This window comes from Coccomyxa subellipsoidea, assembly GCF_000258705.1.
Source record: "Coccomyxa subellipsoidea C-169, whole genome shotgun sequence".
Lineage (NCBI taxonomy): Eukaryota > Viridiplantae > Chlorophyta > Trebouxiophyceae > Coccomyxaceae > Coccomyxa > Coccomyxa subellipsoidea.
This window is the reverse complement of record NW_005178025.1, coordinates 782,617-804,760: the sequence shown is the minus strand read 5'-3', so window position 1 is coordinate 804,760 and position 22,144 is coordinate 782,617. Positions and strand designations below refer to the sequence as shown.

Genomic DNA, 22,144 nt, shown 5'->3' with positions numbered 1-22,144 from the left:
TCCCAAAAAGCAGTCCCCCTCTGTTATCACCTTTCGTCTGGGTAGGGTTTGCCCCTTGCTTGAACTTTATTCTTTTGCTCATGGGAAAGTTGGACTGTGCACGCGATATCGTTGGATCATAGTTCAGTACAACAGGTATTTTTGCGTATTCTCTAGGGAAACATACACAAAGGAAATGATGTCAAGAGGAACCAGCTCTGGATCACCGGATCCGGTGAGTAACATTCCTATTTTGCAGATTCTTTCCCTGTCTTTATATCTCTCTTGATTGCGACCCTCACCAGTGGTTTTCTGCTTGCAGCCAGGAAGTTTTGAGAAGTTCAAGGCGAAGGCAAAGGGCGCTTTCAGGATCTTGAGAGGAAAGGATCCTGTTCCTTCAAAGACAGCTGCCACCCATGGAGCTGATGAAGATCCAGGGTTTCCAAAGGAAGGCATTTATGTAAGTTTGATGCGCTCGTACCGTTTTCACCGATATGGCTGTATGGTTCTTCTCTTTCAGGAATCTGTGTTACGCTTTACTGCTTGATCTTTCATGCAACGCAGGATGAAGACTGGTGGAAGGGGTATGTTGCGCGCCAGAAGGCCCAGTTTCCTGGCACACCATGCATCGGCCCAAGTATGGTGCTGATTCCTGTTGCCGGTCTTACAACAGCGCATGCTGCAGATAATGTGCCAATCCTGTGCCTTCCTGCTTAGACTTTGCTAGTTCCTTGCAGGGCCTTCTGAGGAAGAGCGCAAAGAGTGGGATGCCGCATGGGAAGCAGCATTGGCAACACCATCCAATGAAGACGAAGAGGCTGCAGTCGCAGGCTTCAAGTCTTACAAAGAAAATTTCAAGTGAAGCAATGCTACCTTATATCTGGGCACCGCAGCTATGAAGTACTATCTCAGGAAACATCTTGATAAACATTGTGCACATCGTCCACGTGGATCCCACCCTCATTGGTTTGGCAAGAGGAGGATTTAAGAAGCATAACCCCCAATCCTGTATGTCGCAGTAGCAGATGCGCTAAATCACATCAAAATGTCCTGTATCCGTCGTAAGCCCAATATTTCCCTGAAACATGGCAAGCAAGTGATAAGTTGAATTGCCTGTACATGTACACTAATGTGCATAGCACACCGTGCTACCGTAGTGACACTAGTGACAGTACTGGCTGTCGTTATCTTGCAAACTGTGTGCGCATGCATGGAACTCCAAGGATGTCTGGGTGTTCATAAGAGACGTTAGGACCTTGCTAAAGGAGATATCAATGATTTGAGGATCTGCACTTTCTGGCAAAGGACACAAAAACTGGAACTAGCCTTTCTAACATTGTAGTACATTATGCAGCTGAAGCTCATGAAGGCATGCCTGCGCACAGCACGATATGAGTGAATATTGTACAAATACAGGGAGCAATGAAGCAGTTCTGGGGAAATAATGACTTGCACTACACTACTTTATGCCGTAATTCACCGCAATCTGTGTTGACGCATCAGCAAGGAAGGCACATAGTCCCCGCATAGGGCAAAGCCACACGCCTCTGCAGCACCCTTTTTCAATTCCCAGAGCCTGTGCGCAAAATCCCCTGGAAGACTAATGATGCTTAGGCACCCAGTTCTTGGTGTGCTGCGCTTCTGAATTGTAGGTCATTCCCTGACAGTGGGGTGAGATACGGTCACGGGGATCGTTTCCCACCCCAGCAAAGTTTGCCCAGTTTACTGTGTTCACCGCCCAGTGATGGTCCACCAGAATGTCTCAAACCGCGCAGCTCCAACCTGCCAGTTTGTGCCCCATTGCCTGCGCACAAAAAAGGCTCAATCGCTTGTATAAATGGTCTTAATGAATCTTTATGCTCTGCAGGCACATCAACAAGAATAGAAAGCTTTTGGAAAGTAAGCACAAATTTGCTGAGATGCCTCATGTAACCGTTGGCGGCCAGCTCGCGCATGCATGCATCCACGAATGGGAAGCCTTTGCGCCCTTGGCACCAGCGCAGGAGCTCCTCATCGCTCTGTCGCCACTGTCTTGGCTCCCCGCGGATGCCCTCTTGCTGCTCCAGCTCCAATATGGAAGCTTGCCCCCAATGGAACATCTGTCAATCAGCATAGGAGAAAAAATTTTGTGGCACTGAGGGAGGAGGGAGGAGCGGTTACCTGGGAGTTGATGGTGGCGGCGGCTGGAAAGTGGAGCGCATCCATGAGGGCGTTGACTGCATCTGCGATGGCGCCCGGCGGCGCCTCGCAGCGGCCGGCGCACGACTCGCCCAACGCTTGGCCCGCAAACCCATTCTTGCTCACCTTCAGCCTGCACAGGCGCCAATGCGTCAGCCCAGTGGTTGACATTGCTAAACCTTGCACAAATGGCACTGGGGTCAGCCACTACCTCATCTGGACTTATGATGAACAGGTTGTCGCGTTCTTGCCCTTGCATGATGTGCTGTGGTGTCAGCCTGTTCTCAATTGGGTTCATGCACCGCATTTTGCTGTGATGAACATTGCTGACAACAATCAACAAGCTGGTATCTGAATGGGGATCTGGCATCTGCGCAAGCGTATAGGGGTGTATGCCTGCCTGTTGGTCAGATGCATGATGAGCCAGGACGGCTGTCTCTGCCATTAGGTGCCTCGCTTTCTGTAACTTTGCATACACCATGCGCGGCAAGAGACACCCAGCCATCAAATACGCGCTGAGCTTGGCGCTGTTGTTCATACCCCCTGCCATCATGCGCGTGTCCTTGAAGGTGTTGGTCGGCGCCAAAGCCAATGGGGTCCCCTCCAGCGCCCCTGATTATTTCTAGATCCAGGTCTCTCCCCTGGCTAGCCCTCCGGCGCGCTCCCAGTGGATGTCACTGGTGCAGCTGTATCTTCTTCTGTCTTGCCAGTGCTGGCGCCTTCATCTAATGATGCTCTGAAACTTGCGCTGGCTCGACTGTATCTGTTGGGCCAGTATTACAGCTGCCATAGAGAGAGTGGCGCAGACGCTTGAGGTCCCCCGTTTCGCCACCATCAAGGCGAATGGGAGAGTGAGGGTGCCTGACATCGCTGGCCAAATCTGTGCATGCTGTCAGCTGCTCCAGTGCAGCCAGGACAATTTCTGCTCCAGCTGACTTAAACGGGCTCCTGACGTCCTATGGCAGAGGGGCCGCTGCAGGGATGCTGTCTGGGAAAGGCGGCATCTCATCTGGAGCAGGCAGGGGTTCACGGACACAGCCATGACTCTCCACCGCCTGCGAGAGTAGAACAAGCTCAGTGGTGTCTCTGCACTAGAATCTTTTGACCGTCTGAAAAGTTGATGACATCATGCCAATAAAGACTGCGAAGCAGCTCACCTAATTAAAGGTAATCGTCACATGCGGTACATCCGTGTAAAGCGCCTGGCTGTCATTACCATCTGTCGATGTTAGCGCTGGAGAGCTGGCTTTTCTGGCGTGCGTTTTCAAAGCTGCCAAAGCATCATGGGGATGGTACAGTGTGTGAACCCGAAACTCGTGGACGTCTGAGGTCAGCTGTGTCTCCTTGCAGGCAGACTGGTATGCATCAGCAACGGCGTCTTCTTCCTCAACTGAGTGCCGCCTGATTTGGAGGTAGTACTAGTGGTACAGATCAACATGGGAGACCTGCCCAGCCAGGCCACGGACCAGCGCAGGTGTCACTTTTCCAGAACTGCTGACAGCACATTACAGCTTTGAGCCGCGAGCAGAGAGCTGATGTTGCAGAGCCTGCAGAACTTCGAGGAAAAACCTGTGTTGCAAGCCACGTCAGGCCTCTGTCCAAGACTTATGCACGAATAGGCACTGAGAGAGTAATAACCTGCACCAGTGAGGACCAATCAATAGGAATGCCACTGAGTACTGTGATGTCGCAGCGTGGCTGTAACATAGCAGGCCCTAGGGCTCAGGCAGTACACGTACACTGGCAGGACAAAGCAGGTCTGGAGCAGGCTGCAAGCTGACATAAGGGCGCATGATCTTTCAAGCGTAAATTGTTCGATCTATAACATTGCAGCCTTCTTGATGTCATTTTTAACCATGTCCGTTTCTGAAGAGGCACAAGACTTGATGCTTGAGATCCTCCCGGCCAGAGCCCAATAATATTAATGGAGAAGATTGAAGCTTGGTCGGCAAGGTGCGAAATTTCACGCAACAAGCCTACTATATCCTGTACTGATTCGCATATTATATTATGAATGAAAGTCAGGGAGGAATTCCTATATCCTGAGATGAACGTGGGGAAGCTGGTCCACCCAGGGGTGGCCACTATGTTTTGCATCAATTGCGAAGCCAATTTGATTTGAGGTAACATTACAGATTTCACAGGAAATCAGAAGGCAATTGGTCAATCTGTTCATTATAAGCTGACGTCCCGAAGCCGTATGTGCTCTGACAGAGCAGTGATCAGCCAAACGATGATTTCACTTCACTTCACTTCACTTCATTACAATAAACAAACGTACCGTCAACACAACAGACATCCCACACGTTTGGAATAATCGCATAGTACCAAAGGAATCAGCAAGCAGGTCAGAGGCTCACCCTACCCCTGAGACGGGAAGGGAACTTCTAGGCTGGCTGGCTAGAGCTCGGTACAGCTCAGGATTAGACTCATGATCGAAGGCAGTGATGAGTGTGAACCATTAGATTGTCAAATTGAGGATCTACTGGTGAGGAAATTGATACGACCCGTTACGCTCAGTCAAGTCTGCTGAACCAGTAGGGGTGGGAGCTGCGGGCATCTTGGATCTCAAATCAGCACTATACAAGGGGCAGCAGGAGGCTCAGCTGGCTAAAGATGACCCAGCAGCTGCTGCTGCACGTAACTCCAGGCGCACTGCTGGCATTGACCTGTCACAGCATGCGCACAAGAATGCTGGTGTTCAGAAGCGAGATCGCCATGAAAGGGAACAGATCAAGGAAATTACTGCACCATAGCGACGCCAGAATGCCAATTCTGACTGTCTTTCACAATAATGGCAGAGACCAAGTCCTAATTTCCCTCACCAGCTCTTCCTGCATGTAGTCGACGCCTGTAGCTTGCCTGGCTGAATTCCGCGTTGGAGCGCAAAGCGCGCCTGTATGACAGACTAGCGTCTGGGCAGCATGGTGACGAGGATGAGCTGTACAATGTGTACTTTGTGCGCAAAGGCACCCTCGATGATGAGGGGCCAGAGAAGGGGCCTTATGCCCACAGAGACACAGAGTCGCATGGTGCTATTGACAGTGCGGCAGCAGCGACAAGAAAGGGAGCTGTGTCTGCTTCTCTCTGGTATGCACAGCACTGCCAGCAGCGTACAGCTTCTTATGTGCATCTGTGCCTCTCGAGAAATTGCCCAAAGCTGATCAATGAACGGTGGCAGGCATGACGAGTGCTGACTTGGAAATGGAGCAGCATAAGAGGAAACGGGAGGAGGATGAATGGGATGAGCTAGAGCAGACAAAGCGCCAGGAGGCTCGCAGGGATGACAAGACTTGAGGTGGGCTCAATTGTCTGCTGCTGATCTCCATTTTGTGCCGGTGGCATATCGTTCATTTGGCACAAAATGGGACGAGGTGTGGCCTTTTGCAAGCAGGCTCGAGAGAGGATTGAGGAGCGGTTGGCCAGAAAAAAAAGAAAGGAAGTCCAGGCTCGGCAGCATCGAGAAAGGATTAGAGCTGCATTTTTTAAGAAGCAGGTAGCTGAACGGATCCAGGCAGCAGCCGAAAAGAAAGCGCAGGCTAAACATCAAGAGCTTGGTTACAACGCAGATTTGTATTTGCGTCCATGCTGGACTAGTTTTCTTTCCTACAAGTTATTGATCTCTTGCTACTCAAGAGCAGCTATATGTTATCTGTGCAGACTGTGCAAGCCATCAGCAAACAAGCAAAATAGAGTGGGTCTCCAAGGCCAACCCTGCTTTAGACAAGTCCCAGAGCGCTCTTCCCCGTCATGTCACCAATTTTACTGCCACCGTGGATTAAAGGGACTGAATGGCTGCGAGTGTTCAATCGTCAATGCCCAGACGCCGCAAGGCCTCCCACAGCAAGCTTATGTTCACTCTATCATACGCCCTTTGAAATCAAGGAAACATTAGTGGGCATGACCCTGCCGATCAATGAACTGCTGCAAAGTGAACAATTGATGGACTGTGGACGGCTTGGGCCTTAAACCAGCCTGTGTGTCTGCACGCAATCCTCTGTGAACTCGAGAACACAGTGGTGCAGTACCAAATAACGTCCATGCCTCCCAATCCCCCCGCATCCCGGGGCCCCCCCGGGTCTGTAGCGGTGTGAGGGGGGGGTGCTGAAAGCACCCCATAACTCTAGAACTGTTGCAGAAGTCAGGGCAAAACTGCCTGAGCACACTCGAGTGTGCTGAGCACTTGCGTGTCCACCACTGCCCTTTCAAAAAAGCTTCATATTTTTACACCTTGTTAATAGAAACCAGTGGTGTCCCCATCAAGATCTCATGCTTGTACAACAAAAGAGAAAGAAAAAGAAAAGAAAATTGCCAAATGAAACATCCTCATCTTCCCAGTCAGCTGCTGAGTCATTCTGCTGACTAAGCTGCCCTGCAGATCTCATGCTGCCTTTGCCTTGCATGTCTGGCACAATTTGTCTTGCTCACTGCCAATCTGCTTCCTGGCCTTGCATTCCCTGCAATGAGTGGGGCATAATCCCTTTGGGTGGCCACTTCTTGGCTGTCCACAGGCTCCACACATCTTTGGGATGTTTTTGCCCCCAGGGTTTTTGCTTGGAGCCGCTGGTTGAGAGGCTGCATGATTCCCAGTCTGCTGTCGCTTGGTTGTGCGATCCTGCCTGAGCTCCAGCCTTCTTTTCCTGGATGCATCTTGGCTGGACTGGGTCATGATTGCAGCTTGATGCCATTGTGGCAGCTCTGGAAGGGGGGGCATGGAGGGACCCTGGGTTGCTGCCATGGCACGGCTCGCAGCGGCAGTCGCAGACATCATGGTGCTGGCCTGACTGGCTGACTCTGGTCTGTTCTGATTTGTTGCTGCCATCGCCATATACGTTGACATCTGAAGTGCCCTCTGATGGTTTGCCTGCTTCATCAGCTCCTCCTCAAGGTTCTGCAACATCTGGGGTGTCTTCCAGTGCAAGATCTCGTCTGGGAGCAGAAGTCCCTGGGACGACTGTTGCGTCTGCATCAAAAAAAATATCGCCTTCAGAACTTGCTTTCAATCAATCTGCAAAGCAGAATCATTGCAAGTCGACCTACTCAGAGAGGACTTTGGGCAAGTAATCACCAGAAGTAATCACCTGGGTGAATACAGCAGCATTGAATCGCGCAGCCATCACAGTGAAGTTGAATGCGCCGCCGGTTGTCCTGACATCAGGTTGTGAAGCAAGCTCAAAGTAGAGGCTTCTCTCTGCCACAGTCGTGACTGCCCTGGCATTGTCCACGTGTGTGTTGAGCCGCCGTGCTCCCCGCTGCTTGCTGCGACCCCCTGCAAAGAATAGTAGCATGAGGACCGTCTGTGCATTACATGAATGGAGAATTTTAACGTTGCTGGGAAAGCCTACTGGTCAAGTGGGCAACTGAACGCTGGACTTACCAGATGTGGGAGAGTTTGGCGACGGCGTGCAGAGGTTGACTGGCGTCGCGATTCCCACCTGAGTACGTGACCTCTCCTCTTGAACCCCTGTCACAATTTTGAGAGTGTGTTATTCACAATCAGTCCAGGCTGCCACTGTTGCGATCCCTTGCCGGTCCACACGAAATCAAAACAAGGATTTGGGAGAGGCTGCTATACCTGTTGGGCTTTGCACAGGGGTGGAGTGATAATCCATGAGGAGCTGGGCATCACTGGTGGGCGCAGGCGCTGTCCGTTGAGATCGACGCAGCACTGCCTCGCGCCGTGGCTGCGAGCTCCTGGGCGCAGCTGTGGAAGCAGAAATAGACTTGGTAAGGACCACATCTTGTCAGGGCCAATGCTGCATGCCACACACTGCCTTTGCACCAAGCTTGATAGGCGTTGATCTTACCCTGAGCAGGCTGACTTGGCACATTGTAGCAGCCAGCATGCACCCAGCCCTCGCCAAATCCTCTGCAGCACGTTGCTCCCTTCTTCTTCTCCTGTTGATCCACGCAGGTGCATGGTCTCCGGATGTGCTCATTCGGCCTGCAACCCACATTTGGCTGTGTAAGGTGGAGGAGATTGAGAATAGAGTGAATAATTAATTAGCAAGAAATGACATTCATGGAATGACCTGAGAGCATCACCTGATGGCCTGCTCGCAGATGTGGCAGACCTTGCCCTCCATCTTGAGTTTCTCATTGCAGACCCACTTCCAGGTCCTGACCACGTCCTTGCTGTAGTCCTCTGGCCCTCTGGCCCGACCGACGGTAGCGGTGCTGCAGAGGACATGTGAGGCTGGGAGTTGCCGCCACTGCGTGCTCCACCAACGGCTCGAGAGCCACCGCGGCTGCCGCTGCCGCGTCGCTGCTGCCCACCACCACCGGATGCAGAGGGGCGGCCTGACACACCAGGACTGAGCAAGTGAGCCCACATTCATCATTTGGTTGAAGTTAAAGAGATGGGCAGGCACAGTGAGAAGGTAGTTGCATGTGACAAGTTTTACCTGTGAAGTGTGTTGCGAGCGTGTGCGCTGCCATGGCAGCATCCTCGTCTTCCTCATCTGAGTCAGCATCAGACAAGAGCTCCTCCTCCACTAGCCTGGCGGTTTCAAGCAAGGCCATAGGTGGCTTGTAGTCGCAGCCGAACTGCTCCTCACTGCTGTCTGGTACATGCAGGCACTCTGGCAGCTTGTACTGCCATTCTGACTCGACTGCTGCATGCAACCTGCTGACAATCCAGGGCTCTGAGTGGCCATAGGCGGGTCCAACATCATTGTCATCGGCCCTCTCCAGGGACCATTGGCCATTGAAGAGCATGACGAGGCTGCCACCCAGGTCAGGCGAGTACCCTGTCCCTGGAAGCACTTTGTGCAGATGCGGGTGGTAGCCCTCCAACTTGCTCGAACCTCTCACCGCCTTGTAGGTTCCATCGGCGGTCTGGAAGTACATCTGTGAGACTGGCAAGGGGTCTGCAAATTCACCAAAGATGGTTTAGTGCGAGGGAAGCCTGTGACAAGATCATGCAACGCATGCATGCGGCCTGTCCTGCATTGCTTGTTTGAACCTCAATTCCCAGAGCTGCAGAGCTCACCTGATACAGCACCCCTTCTGACCAGCTTGAGAGAGGACTCATGGACCTCAAGTGTTTTGTCTGTAAGCAGATTCACCCCTGCATGGTCCACCCATATGCGGTTCATAACCTTGTTGAGCTCATGCTCAGGCTGGAGGAGGGATGGTGCGCCGACACCTGATGCATGAGCACAAAACCAGCCTGAGGACATTGTAACTGTCATGCAGATTTAAGAGGCACGCATGCAAGGATGGCAGGTGTACAGGAAATGGACTCAGCGCACCTGTCTTTGAAGTATGCAAGAGGTAGGGCATCAATTGCCTCTTGGCTTTTCCCTCCTTGAAGCAGAGCATCCTTGTGGGCTGCTACGTCAGGTGCATGCATTGTGAAGACAGCCATGCTCAGAGCTGCCATGAAATCCTCTGAAATGCACAAAGAAAAGGTCAGGTTCTTGTACCACACGCACAAAGCCTGCAAATCTGTTGCATTCCCAAGGAGCTGAGACTTACGGTTCAAAGCATGGCCAGGTGTGAGTGTGCGCATGTATCTGCGCATGAGATGTGTTGAGTCCTCGAGCACAATCTTGACGGTTGGGAAGATCTTCTTCAACAGGTTGCCACACACTGGAGAATAATCCACCCAGATGTACTCTGGCCCCTGCATCCATAAAGGCACTCATGACCTCAGCAATCTTTTCTGGATGTGCAGGAATATTAGCAGTGGGTACGTACGGTGAGACAGAGAAGGTGCAGTCAATAGCAGCAGATGCATACCTGTCCAGGAGGGTACCTTGAAGCAATGAGCTCCAGTGCAGGCCGCACTTCTTCAAGGCTGCAGGTGTGTGTGAACCATTGCCCTGCGATCTGACTGTACTCGTTCATCACCGTGAGAATGGCCTTGTACAAGGGCTGCTGATCTGGGTTTCTGATTGCCTTTGCTGATCTGAATGTATGGTCCATTGTGAGAAAGCGGCCTCTGATAGTGCTGATATAGCGGCGGTAAAAGTCAATTGTGGGCCTCATAGTGTCAAGCCAAACGGTTCTGAGGTATTGTCTGGATGGCATGGTCCCCAATGGCTTGTCTCCAAATGTTTCTGGAGCTGCCTGAGGGTTCTGAGCCAGGTGGTGCTGCAGGTACAAGAGGTGGTTGCGCTCATGCTGCGTCCTTAGGGCGGCCTGGATCCGTCTTTCTGCCGCTGCAAAGCTGCCGCCGCGCATGACATCAAAGTTAAGGATGTCCAAGAACTCCTTGTCAATAGAGCTTCTGCTTGTGAAGATGACTGGCAGCTGCTCTGCAATGTACTCAGGTAGCTGCCCCAGCACTTTGTCATCAGTAGACTGGGATGTTGCCACCCCTTGGCCACCGCTCTGTCCTTTGTTGGCCTAGCCACCTGCATGCAACAGACATGATGGTCACAGGTGTCCTCATGCAAGGGGAAGGCATGTGGTGTTGAAGTTTTGATACCACAGCGCTGTGATGTTCAATTCTAATGGGATGACGTTCAATTCTAATGGGATTATTGTGGTGCAGCACAACCATGCGCGGCCAAAATACATACCAGGGCAGCCAATGCAGCGGTACTTCTTGGCCTTCACAAAGTAGCTGGTGCGCAATCCAACCACCTTCCTGATTTTGCCCCAGCCGTCCCCTTGAGGCTTTTTCTTGCAATGTGGACACTTGGTCTGCAAGTGCGGCCAGAAGAACTCTGGGTACCAGAAGAGGGCCTTGCAGTCGCTCAGAAACTCCGCTCTCACCCCTGACTTTCCATGAAAGAGGGAGCTGGGCGGTGTCCTTATGAAATTAGGCCATCTGTTCTCATCAATGGTCTCGTTTGCTTTTCTGGCAAGCATGGATTTTGCCTCTGAATTCATCCATTGCGAGAGAGGGTGGCCCTCAGGCACACTCTCTTCCTGTGTGCCAGAAATAAATTCGTGTTAGTACTGACTCGTAGCGACTACAAGCAACTACAATGGGTTGCGCAAAGTGCTCTAGGACTTTTCAATAACCAATAGACCAGAGCTCTCCTTTCGTAGAAAGAGTCATATATATCATTTAAAAGCTTGAGCATAGGCGCTCAAGTTGGTCATGCGGTATTCCAGAACATTTCAATGCTAAAAAAGTACATCCCTTTTAGAACGTGGGAGCTTGCAACCTGATGGATGCGCAGGAGGAGTGAGCCTACCCCCAAGCGGCTCTGCGACGAGCTTGGATCATTCCCAGCGCAATCAGCTTGCTCCGTCAGCAAGACAGCGCATGTAGCTGTTGCGATCGCAGGAAACAGACTGCCCCATCTGATGAACTCCTGGCTGTCTGCTTGGGCTCTGCCTGGCTGCCCATTGCTGTTCTGCCTTCCCCTGCTGTCATATCCCTGCAGGCTGTACGCTGCACTTGCTCGCAGCTGGGCTGAGGTCTGAAGACTTCTGCTACTGGCTGTACCTGTGGATCTGCAGCACAAGGCTCGCAGCCCACCCCAGAGGAGTCGCGACATTTACTGTAGCGATAAATTGAAGATCTGGGTGAGACTACGGCTGGAATACAGGGATTCTGGGCTACACAGGCTGCGAGGGAGAAGCACAGCGGTGATCGCGCCCAGAATTAAGCTCCCCAACTCTCACCCCGGAATCCAAACTAGCCCGAAAAGAAATAAATGGTAAAAATAAAGTCCCTAGCCGAAAATGCCCGGCGTAGAATCCAGTCGCAAAGAGTTATGATGTTGCCCGCGCCAGCAGTTATCCCAGATGTGCCCCCATAACTCTGGGCCCCCCCACGGGTCCCCCCCTAGGAGTTTGTGAGCGCGGCGGTCTGCGATTCGATTCGTCCAAGATGGGTGACTTCTCGATGCTTTTAATGCTGAGAGCAGAGAGTTCTGAAATTGAAAAAAATTGAGGAGATTGTCTATGTTGGTATGTTGAGTCGCCCTGGGCGGCCTACAAGATGAGCAGCTCCTGCGAAGTCCGCCCCCAATTCGGTAGGAAGCTATTCTGCTGCTGAAAGGTGTCAACCTTGAAGGGAGATTTGCTATCAGTATGATGGCAATCTTGCATTTTTATTGCAGGAAGTTTGTATTATTCGACCTTGGAGACCTACAGCAAAGAAACAAAACCGGGAAGCCGGCGGATGGTCCACAGACTGCGTGTCCCTTCTGATCCTTACAGTGGTGTTGTCGGCACGGAGAAAAGGGATGAAGCAACAGGAAAGAGAGCAGGACTTACGCTGTGCGCATTGATTAGCTTCCCCGACCCTAAATCTCCTGGCACCAACTTTCCCACGGACCATTACTTTGTGCCTCTGAAAATCATCAGTCCCGGAGGAGTGATCGTGGAAGGACAGGTGCGTGAATTGAATGCCCAGACTTTCCTGTCTAAAGACATACCACATGCATACTCACGGTCTAGATTATAAGGGCGTTTTCCTTGGTAGGCTGCCTTGCACGTTGTGCCGTTCACGATGCTTCTCACGACTAATATCAGGGGATCTTGGCACTTCTACTCAGCCAACGATTATATTGGTGGATAACAGAATGATTTCCTGCTCACAGATTCTCCTTGATGAAGACGAGAGCATACCATCAGGAGAGGGTCTTGTGGTAGCACTTCTTGACCAAGGACGCACATTGAGTCCCTATCGCTGTGTCTATCCAGCTCTGGGCAGAAACAGGCAGCCTGCAAGGATTTCAAAGAACAATCAAGATGTCATCAGAAAGGCCCATCACAGGATGCTGCCACCGCCAACAGGTGGCCTCCTGCGCCTTTGCACTTTTCACTTTGCACTTTTCACTTTTCAAGTGAAATACTCTATTTTATTGCGACAACAAGATGTAGGCATGATGTGTTGGGGCATTGTAGCCTGAAAACTATTTTGGAGACTAAGAATGTATTGCCATGCGCAGGCGTGCAAGCAAATGTGTAGTGTCCCAATGGGCAACCTTGTGCAAGCACCACATGCCGGATGTAATGTAAATATCGCATGCCAGTGCATGGATTCTTCATGCATGTAGCTTGGAGAACACAGTAGAGCTCCTATTATTGCATTAAAACAAGTAAGACCTTGGTCTTCGTGATTGTTGTGATTGTTTCAAACTTCAGATGTAGGAACTAGCAACAATTTGTAACAATTTGCAATTGGATGCTCCATCTCAGAATACCACAGTAAAACTACTCAGCTGTCTTTTCGAATCCTGCCTTCACAGATGAAGTCAATCCACGTACAACCCATTTTTTTCAACTAGACGCCTAATTTTTGCTGTACAGTCTGTGGTGCCAGGCAACATGACCCTGTTCAACCTGGTTCATTACAGCCTCTATAGCTGCAACCTCGCCTGTGGGTTGGCTCCCCAGCTTTAGTCTCATGGGCAAGATGTTCCGCATGTTAGGCAGGATTGAGGGGCAGGGAATGGGCATCTGTCCGCCACCCCTCACAGGACCCTGCAATACACACATTGTCAGCTCTTGATGTCAACAGTAGGATGCGTATCAGCAATGACCATCATTTGCAGATGAAATTGTCGACTCCCTCACTTGCATGCAGAATAGCAGCAGCCACACAGCATCGGCGTCCAGCTTTGCCAGGCCAAGGAGCAGCTGACAGGCTGTTGTGCGCTCGGCCAGAGAGTTAGTGTCTGCCACATGCACGGCCACACCATCCGCCACCTTTGCAACGATATGCGCCAGGACTGAAGTGCTCCTGGAAGACGACGCGATCCTGCGCAGGCGAAAGGTGTCATCACAGCAAAATATGACATTGACAGAGGCGCGTTGCAGGCATGGCCTGGGTCCTCCCCGGAGTCTTGTCGCAAGTGTAAGGTTTCAGGTTAGGGATATCTTCTGGATGAGCCGACTCGTGGACCATATACCAGTGAGAGGACTCGGCAGGACCTGCTTCCTCAACAACAGATGTGATACATGCTGTAAGAGAAAAGGGATATTGAGAGGCATGGGAGACACATTCAAAGGCCTGCACACACCTGAGCAGGCAGGTTAGCACAGCTGAGCGCGTGCGCTGGACTACAGCTGGTGCCGGGCCGCCATCATCGGATCCGAGCGCGGTGTCAGGGCCGCGATGCAGCAGCAGCGCCAGCTGCAGCCACGCCTCCTGCGCAATCTGTGCGCCAGAAAATGGCCGCTGCCAACATCCGTGTAGTCCGCCAGGAATGCCACCGCGTGCTCCACGGCCGCCATCCGTCCATCCTGCACATGCATGCACATGTCCCTTTGAAATGCGAACACCATAATCTTGGTTCATTAATGTGATTAAAACCACAAATCGAAGACTAGACAGCTTTAAATGCTCCTGAGGAATCTGTTAAAGTCCCTTGGCAGTAGTGATGCAAACACCGCTTCACATGCCTCCTCTTAGAAATATAACTGCTGCAATGATGGTTCCTGGTGACACCTGGTTGTTGACAGGCTGTACAAGGAAGAGCACTCTACTAGAGCACTCTTGTAGTACAACATTATCAATATTGTTGTAATATTTCATTTACCAGTGTGCAGCTTAATGCATGTTGACAGGTGTGCCATTTCTTTGTTACATCGCTGCTGAGCATCGTTTAATGTTTGCACCATCACCGAGAGAGAAAAAATGCATCTGTGCCAGCCAACTTATCCAACACAAGGATGGCACATGACTGGCAGCTTCCATTGGCTTCCTCCTGGATGGGCCAGAGAACGCCGTCTGAATGTCTTCAGAGGAGAAGAAGCTCTACTTCGTCAGTAGTTGAAATCAATTGCTTTATAACGTGTGTTCTATAGGAAAGCAGGTCTGGTGAAGGCACCTCTGGAACCAGGCTCCGCGCAGCAAATCACGTCTAGTAGTGTGTGACGGCGAAGTAGTTTCAGCGAGGCTGATCACACTGATAAATCAATCGCAAAGTTGAGAAATAAAAAGATGTTCAGGAAGGGGAGAGGAGGGAGGGGCAGAGGGAGCTCGTCCAACAGGCCATCCTTACCTTTCAAGCTGACGAAAGAACTAGATCTGGGGGATGGGGTCACTCCCAAGTCCAAGACGCGGGGGAGCATGTTCAAAGTCAGCCAGCGCAAGGAACAACGCAAAGCTGCCCGGCACAAGGGCAGAGGACTTCCTAAGCCGACAGGGAGCAAAACAGCTCCCACAACAGGAAGGAGCTCCTGGAGGGCAGAGGATGAGCAGGAACCCTCACACATCGAAACTAAGAAGGTCGATCTCAGAATCACAGCCCCTTAACCATTCATATGGCGCAGTGGTCCGGCAGTGAGTAAGTCTGAAGCATTTTCTGTGCAAATTCATACCAGGAAGCGGCAACAGGGGCCTCATTGAAGAGGGTAAAACCGTCAACTCTTGAACGCCCAAAGAGCAGCAAGAAGACAAAGTTCGAAGAGCTCCGCCCAAAGAGCAGGGGCAATGACAAGGTACAGCCCAAGCCTCTTGTGGAGCAGGCCATTGAAAACTGGGCTTTGATTAACCAGACTAAGGTGATGTAAATCACAATGCAGCAGACAGAGATCCTTCTTGATGTGCTCTCGTCCAGGGGACTCACCTGGCAGCGATTGATGCCGAGGCTGCGCTACAGAGGCAGCTTGCCAAGAAGCTTGGGATCAAGGGCAAGAAGAGGAAGGCGCCAGAAGCCACCCTCCATGAGGCCTTAGACGAGCTGGACACCCTCTTCGCAGGTGCCTTGTCAGGCTGCAAATTGTGTTGCTCTTTCAGGGCACCTGCTCGATTCTGCTCTTGAATCTCACAAACCAATCACATGCATATTTTGATGAGAGCAGGCAATTTGATGCTGTTTCTGTCATTGCAGAGGATGATGATGGCCCTGGGCAGAAAGAGAATGAGGATGACCCACTGATGGGGTTGTCTGACAGCATGGAGGGAGGTCCCGATGATTCAGAAGATAGCGATGAATTCCCATCAGCCTCAGATGACGAGGGCACAGAGGGAGGCGGCATGGGGTTGGAGAGTGACAGCGATGTGGCAGCAGCCGGGGACCTCTCCAGTGAATTGGAGGAAAGTGAGGATGAAGAAGGCTCTGCTGACAGTGAGGATGACTCACTGCATGGCTCATCAGATGAATCTTCAGACGCAGAGGCAGACAGCAATCATGAAGGTGAGCTATGCTTTATGCCTGCTATGATGATCAGCTCCATTTTGCAGGCGTGTGAAGGCTTGTCTGCGAGCAGTCTCTGGACTGATCCTGTGGTGACTTTGTTGCAGGAGGCATTGCTGATGCAGACCAGCAGAGGAGGGTGGAGTCTCAGCAGGCCGGGACCAGTGGACATGCGACGGCTTCTGTGGGCAAATATGTCCCTCCCGCCGCAAGGAACCAGGGAAGGACATCTGATGCCATGGGTGCGACACTGATCATCACCACTCAGTGAGCCAACGGGTCAAATGACGCAAGCCTGGTGTCTGCATTCTGGATTGTGCGTAAGAAGCGGCTCAGTGATTGCGTGTCTGCCGCCCATGCAGGGTCTTCTGAGCGGCTGACAAAGCAGGTGAAAGGGCTGCTCAACAGGCTGGCAGAGGCCAACCTGCAGTCCAGCGTGGAGCAGGCTGCAGAGCTGCTGCAGTCTGAGAGCCGCCGCGCTGTCATCCAGTCCCTTACCGACGAGCTTCTGCAGGTACAGCTCGTTTTGCCATCCCTCTGAAAACGCAGCAACTCCCTTGCATGAAAGTAAGATCATACCACACATGGCATGATAAGAAACGATGCCCAGCACTCGTTGAGAATTTTCTGAGGTGTCCTTGTGTCGTCTTGTCCTTCCCAATAGAGTCCACAGCACTGGGATGGACCTGATGGGAACCAGCATCAATGAAGATAGCATGGGTTGAAAAGATAAAATGGCCAAGTGTGTGTGCTCTGCGGTGACAGGCGGTGGCGGAGGGGCCGCGAGCGACAGACAGGTTTGCAGCGGTGACGGCTGCGTTCATGGCCGGGCTGGCAGGCACGGCGCGCGCTGCAGAGGTGGCCGCGCATTTCCTGGGCGCGCTCGCCGCGCGCATGGAAGCTGCCGTGCAGGTGCACATTTCTCAGCCGCTTGCCTTGTTACTCACAGTCCCAGCGCCCCACAGCAGCCCTGTGTACTGCACAAGGCCACCTTTTTGCATGTTGCATCTTGGCATTCTCCAAATCTTTGTCCTTTCTCTCATGCGCAAGGTGTCAGTGGTTGCTCTGTGAGCGCCGCGCTTTTTGCTTTTCTTTGTGTTGAGTTGTCTGCCGCTTTGCACCATTATTTGTGTGAGCGCCCGGCTAGGCAGTGGAGCCACACTCTGCATCCATCTGCATGAGCTTGAAGGAATCCATCACTAAGCACCACCACATGGGGGTAACATGATCTACATGGCAGACACTCAAGATTGCAGCCACCACAAACCCGCCTAATCTCACTACATGGTGCTACGCTCTCAGTATGGTGGATGTCTCATCTCCTTATGGGAAATTCAACCTTCCTTGTTTTATGAGTGCAGGCAGAGGACAGCCTGGCGGCCAGCAACCTGGCGCACGTGGTGGGGCACATGTACGGCTGCAGGGTGCTGGAGGCTGCCACGCTGTACAGCCTATTGGACCACCTGCGGCAGAGATTCAGCGAGCAAGACGTGGCGCTCATTTTCGCGCTGCTCAACAGTGTCGGCTACCAGCTTCGCTCGGACGACCCCGCCGCCATGAAGGTCTGCGCCGGCACTTCTTTCTCCTGTAGCACAGTGCTTGTTAGGCAGTGCTCGAGTGCGGCTGCAACAAGGAATGTTCTTGTCAGCGCGCTGGTATAAAAATGGGCGCCTCGCCTTCATGACAGCGCAAGGGGCAGCAAACGCCATTCTCGCAATGCTTACTGTGCCATTCCTTGCGCAGTTGCGAGGCTGCCAGCTCTGGATGTCAAGGTAGGGGGTGAGCAAGTAGCAGCGTGCGTGCAGCTTCATGCAAGCAGAATTGAGCTGTGCTTGGCTGTGGGTGTGCAGGACTTTGTGACTGCAGTGCATGCGCGCGCCGGGAAGGCGTCAGGGGAGGGTAAGCTCAGCAGCCGAGCAGAGGTGGGGCCATTCTCCCACTGCACCCCCTGAATTCTATTGCCACCATCGTACTTTTAAGAAAGAAATGCGTGCCATTCATGCTTGAATAGGCCAACGTTGGCAAATACCCTCCGCATTGCAGCTCTGAACATGATGCATACTTGCCAGGGGTCCTTAGCACATTTCTCCTATACTGTGCCTCCTGATGGTCAACGATTGAGGGCGGTTGGCTTGTGTTGCAAGGTGCTGCTGAGCCTGGTGCTGGACATCAAGAACAACAAGCAGCGCAGTAAGAGCTCGGCCGTGTCGGTCTCATCCGTGCTGTCGGCTGGCGTGCTCAAGTGGCTCAAGTCCAGCGGCATGGAGGAGGTGCAGCTGCGCACCCTGTCCTGGGCCAAAGTCCTGCAGCCCAAGAAGAAGGTGCGGCAGCCTCTCCTGCTCTTTCTGCATTTGTCCCTGACATCCAGCATATCTGGATCGGCAATTGCTTTTCAAAATCCTGGAGGAGTATGGGATGGCATCCTCCAGGCATGGCTTTGTTCTTTACATGACCATGCTGAATCACCTAGCATGCTTCTCTCGTTCTCTTTGTTGCCCGAATTTTCCCAGTTTGCCGTTCGACTCAACCCAGAATGATTAGTTCTCAGCCTCTACCTATAGATCTTTCATCACCATGAAATCAAATTCGTGACAAAGTATCATGGCGGTCCCAGGGGCTGTGGTGGCTGCCGCTGGCATCGGAGGCGGGCGCAGTGGGGCCGCTGCCGGGGGCGGCCGGCGCGCTGGCCGAGGCGGCCGGCGACGGCGGCGCGGAGCTCCTGCGCGCGGCCGCAGCGCAGCGCATGAACACGGAGACGCGGCGCGCCGTCTTCTGCGTGGTGATGGGCGCCCAGGACTGCGCCGACGCCTCCGAGCGCCTCCTGCGTTTGCCCCTCAAGGTGTGAGCGTCTCCAGATGTTCTGTCAATTTTTGCCGGACTTGAGCGCAAGTGGGCATCCGTCAGAATCCACCGGTGGAGTCTCAGTCCAGTAGATGCTATATTTTATTATGTTGATGTTGTAACCCTCCAGTATGTATGGCTTAATCTCCCTGCAGTGTTATCGAAACACTGGCCACAAATTAGCTTGGAAGCCGGCACGCTTACTTCTTATCCCTCGCTCATGGGTGCGTCTAAGCACTTTGTGTATGGTTGCAAGCTGGTATGCATCCTGATACAGCTACCTTGGTGGGCTCTCCAGCTTGAGCATGGAAAATCATGGGTTTGTAAGTATGGCTTTGGCAAAGCAAATGGATTGGTGTGGGCTGTGTCTGCAGGGGGAGGCTGAGAGGGAGGTGGTGCGGGTGGTGCTGGAGTGCTGCCTGCAGGAGCGGCTTTGGAACCCCTACTACGCCCACCTGCTGGCCAGCGTCACGCGCGCAGTCAAGGGCCACCGCATCACCCTCCAGTTCTGCCTCTGGGACCACTTCAAGCAGGCACGTTTAAGAGTGCCTACCTCCTCTTCTGTAATATTAAGTGTGCTCTGAAGGTTCTTTGATTTTCGGTGTCTATGACCTTAAGGAGGGATCTATGTGCTGTGTTAAATGCTCAAATGACTCCACCTCCTGCAACCCCTGCTCGCTTGCATGCAGACATGTGATGAGTCCGAGCAAAAGTCACCCTGGCCCCTGGGTGCTTTGAGCCTGTTCTGCCTTGCATTGCCTGTGGACATGCGTGCTGTCAAGCCGATATTATTGGATGTGTCCCAACAGAGAGATATGCGACTTTGTGCGAAACGAAGCCCAGCTGATGTTTATTCTGTGGGACTTGCAGCTGGATGAAGGGGATGTCCGGCGGCTGGCAAACTTGGCGCGGCTGTTATCCATGCTGATAGCTTCGAAGGCAGTACCCATCACTGTTGTAAAGGCAAGCCTCGTCCTTATGTGCGCACTGTTGCCAACTTTCTGTTTGTGCCCCCTATTTTTTTCCTGATTTTTTTGTCATACTGTCAGTCACTGTCAAAGTTTCACGGCAGGATTTGACCATTGCCTGCCAATTACCAGAGCTTCAGACAGTGCCTACAGCCCTCATGCATAGTGGAAATGATCCTAGACCAGGTGAGCAGGCTTTGACATCCCAGGGGGAAGGTCCCTGGATTGGGCCTATGCCTCTGGGTTCTGGGATGGGGTCTGGTCCTCCCAAAATATCTTGCCGCTCTGACCGCCATATTTATTAGACATATCCAAACTTCCTGGGATGCCCAGAGACATCAGAAAATGCTGTCTGAGCAGCCCAGGATCTCTGTTGAGGCCCTGTCAAGCCCTGCATGTGACAGATGTGTTCTGCCGCAGGTGGTCGACTTCACAGAGGCCATGAGTGCTCGGCAGCTGCTGTTCTGGAGGGCGCTCTTTGAGGAGCTGCTGGGCTCTTGCGCCAGCGCTGCAGCCGCAGAGCAGCTGTTTGCCAAGTTTGGCGGATCGGGGCTGGCCACTGTGCGGTCGGGGCTGACCCTTTTTTTGCGCCGTCAATTTGGGCCCTGGTTGGCCGCCAAGCACACTGACAGCGATGACATGCTGGAAAAGCTCCAGGCGGCGGAGGCGGGTTTGGAGCAGGCTGCATTGCAGTGACAGGCAGCGTGCAACTTGCTCTCTAAAGAACAGATGCACAGATATCCTGGTCTAGAGTTGCATGAATTTTTTTTATGCAGCAGCTGATCAAGAGTAGCAACACATGATCATCGAGCACGGCGGCATTGTTTTGAGACCCAAGCTTGACTGCTTTCTTGTGCTTATTGCGGCATTTTCCCTTTTTCTTACAGACAGCATGCGCATGCTTTCATGCCTAATTGTTGGGTGTTGCTCGGCGCTGAAAAGTCCCAAATCAAGTAAAGAGAATGCAACGAGATCACCGGTGATCAGAACTCTGAGAGATCTGTTAGGGAGTCTCCGTTGATATGCAGCACCTCAGGGCCTTCCTCCACAGATACAAGCTCCGTGTCAAAATAGAGAGTTGAGCCCGCTGCATACATGCGATGAGTCAGTGCAAATTTTGGAGCAATGCCTTCGCCACCTTGTCCTGTTGATGGAATAGTGACATTGTAATTTATTCCGCTCACAAGGCCATACCTGGGATTCCAAGGTCCTTGTATCCTATATCCCGATACCCCAGAGCCGCAGGTATTTTCAGTCTTCGCTTCTCACCCACACTGCACAGGAACCTCTACTTTATAAACTGATGAATATAAGCTGCGCAGGCATGCATCCGATTGGGGCTTCTGCTTGTCCACAAGCAGAGCAGAGGAGGCAGCTCTGAGCTTTATTTTATTTTAAATGTTTGTTGATCATGAAGAGGGCTCACCACATGTTGAGCAGGCCCTGCTCCCACCCCTCTATGACATCGCCCTCCCCTAGCTGAAATTTCAAGGGCTCTCCGCCTATTGATGTCCCAAACTGTGTTCCATCCGTGAGCCACCCCTGTACATTGCCGTCTGGTCTCGTGAGCTATCATGAAAGATATCCAGATGCCGCAAAAGCATCAAGATTTAGACATCAAGATGCCGCAAAAGCCTGCCATAGCAAGTGGCAAACAGCAATAACTAAATTTGAGAGGTATGAGGGAGGAGGCGTACTGTGTAATGGACCTCCACTTCATCGCTGGGTCTGGATTTTCGCATGCACTCCTCAGGCTTGTGCTGCAGATCATCTAACGACATGTTGATGTGGGGGCACGATGCTCAAGAGGTGGGTATCAATGATCCTACAGACAAAAACACACTCACATGATGATAGGAAATATTGAGGCAGTGTCGCACCTTCACACCAACTTGCAGTGTGTCCACATCCTTCCAGGTCTTTGCAGAAGCGACGGCAAACAAGCTAATGACTATTACGATTAATGATACAGCTCGCATCTTTAGCTTTCGTGCAGCACTGCCGATGTTCAGAATGGTTTTTGCACATTATCAAAGAAGGTCCTGGTATCCTCGGGCTTGCGCGACAATAGAATTCGAAAAGGTGCCCAATTTGGCTCCAGCTGGCGCAGAGCGCGCCACGTCT

General features: G+C 52.2%; 4 protein-coding genes across 4 annotated transcripts; 2 read left to right on the top strand and 2 right to left on the bottom strand.

Moving 5' to 3' along the window:
- Positions 1 to 746: 746 nt before the first annotated feature.
- Positions 747 to 3,484, bottom strand: COCSUDRAFT_54576 (hypothetical protein). Its single transcript, XM_005644156.1, has 5 exons — positions 3,315 to 3,484; positions 2,558 to 3,212; positions 2,140 to 2,290; positions 1,460 to 1,783; positions 747 to 1,354 (listed from the first exon to the last, which is right to left on the bottom strand). The coding sequence occupies exons 2-4, from the start codon at positions 2,708 to 2,710 to the stop codon at positions 1,662 to 1,664; spliced, it is 426 nt and encodes a 141-aa protein (XP_005644213.1). The 5' UTR covers positions 2,711 to 3,212; positions 3,315 to 3,484; the 3' UTR covers positions 747 to 1,354; positions 1,460 to 1,661.
- Positions 3,485 to 4,773: 1,289 nt separating this feature from the next.
- COCSUDRAFT_58411 (hypothetical protein) lies at positions 4,774 to 5,454 on the top strand (the record flags this gene model as incomplete). Its single annotated transcript, XM_005644155.1, has 3 exons — positions 4,774 to 4,797; positions 5,015 to 5,201; positions 5,339 to 5,454. 3 exons carry the CDS (start codon positions 4,774 to 4,776, stop codon positions 5,452 to 5,454), a joined length of 327 nt encoding a protein of 108 aa, XP_005644212.1.
- Positions 5,455 to 7,193: 1,739 nt separating this feature from the next.
- COCSUDRAFT_58410 (hypothetical protein) lies at positions 7,194 to 14,304 on the bottom strand (the record flags this gene model as incomplete). The annotated part of the gene is made up of 12 exons (XM_005644154.1): positions 7,194 to 7,426; positions 7,733 to 7,861; positions 7,965 to 8,101; positions 8,203 to 8,425; positions 8,562 to 9,026; positions 9,149 to 9,304; positions 9,637 to 9,784; positions 9,901 to 9,958; positions 10,265 to 10,509; positions 13,645 to 13,828; positions 14,091 to 14,227; positions 14,257 to 14,304. The coding sequence occupies 12 exons, from the start codon at positions 14,302 to 14,304 to the stop codon at positions 7,194 to 7,196; spliced, it is 2,163 nt and encodes a 720-aa protein (XP_005644211.1).
- Positions 14,305 to 15,013: 709 nt separating this feature from the next.
- COCSUDRAFT_67747 (MIF4G-domain-containing protein) lies at positions 15,014 to 21,204 on the top strand (the record flags this gene model as incomplete). Its single annotated transcript, XM_005644153.1, has 13 exons — positions 15,014 to 15,151; positions 15,633 to 15,774; positions 15,906 to 16,211; positions 16,319 to 16,453; positions 16,574 to 16,725; positions 16,977 to 17,123; positions 17,573 to 17,773; positions 18,062 to 18,133; positions 18,356 to 18,532; positions 18,826 to 19,050; positions 19,427 to 19,597; positions 19,923 to 20,015; positions 20,441 to 21,204. 13 exons carry the CDS (start codon positions 15,014 to 15,016, stop codon positions 20,714 to 20,716), a joined length of 2,235 nt encoding a protein of 744 aa, XP_005644210.1. The 3' UTR covers positions 20,717 to 21,204.
- Between the last annotated feature and the right edge of the window lie 940 nt (positions 21,205 to 22,144).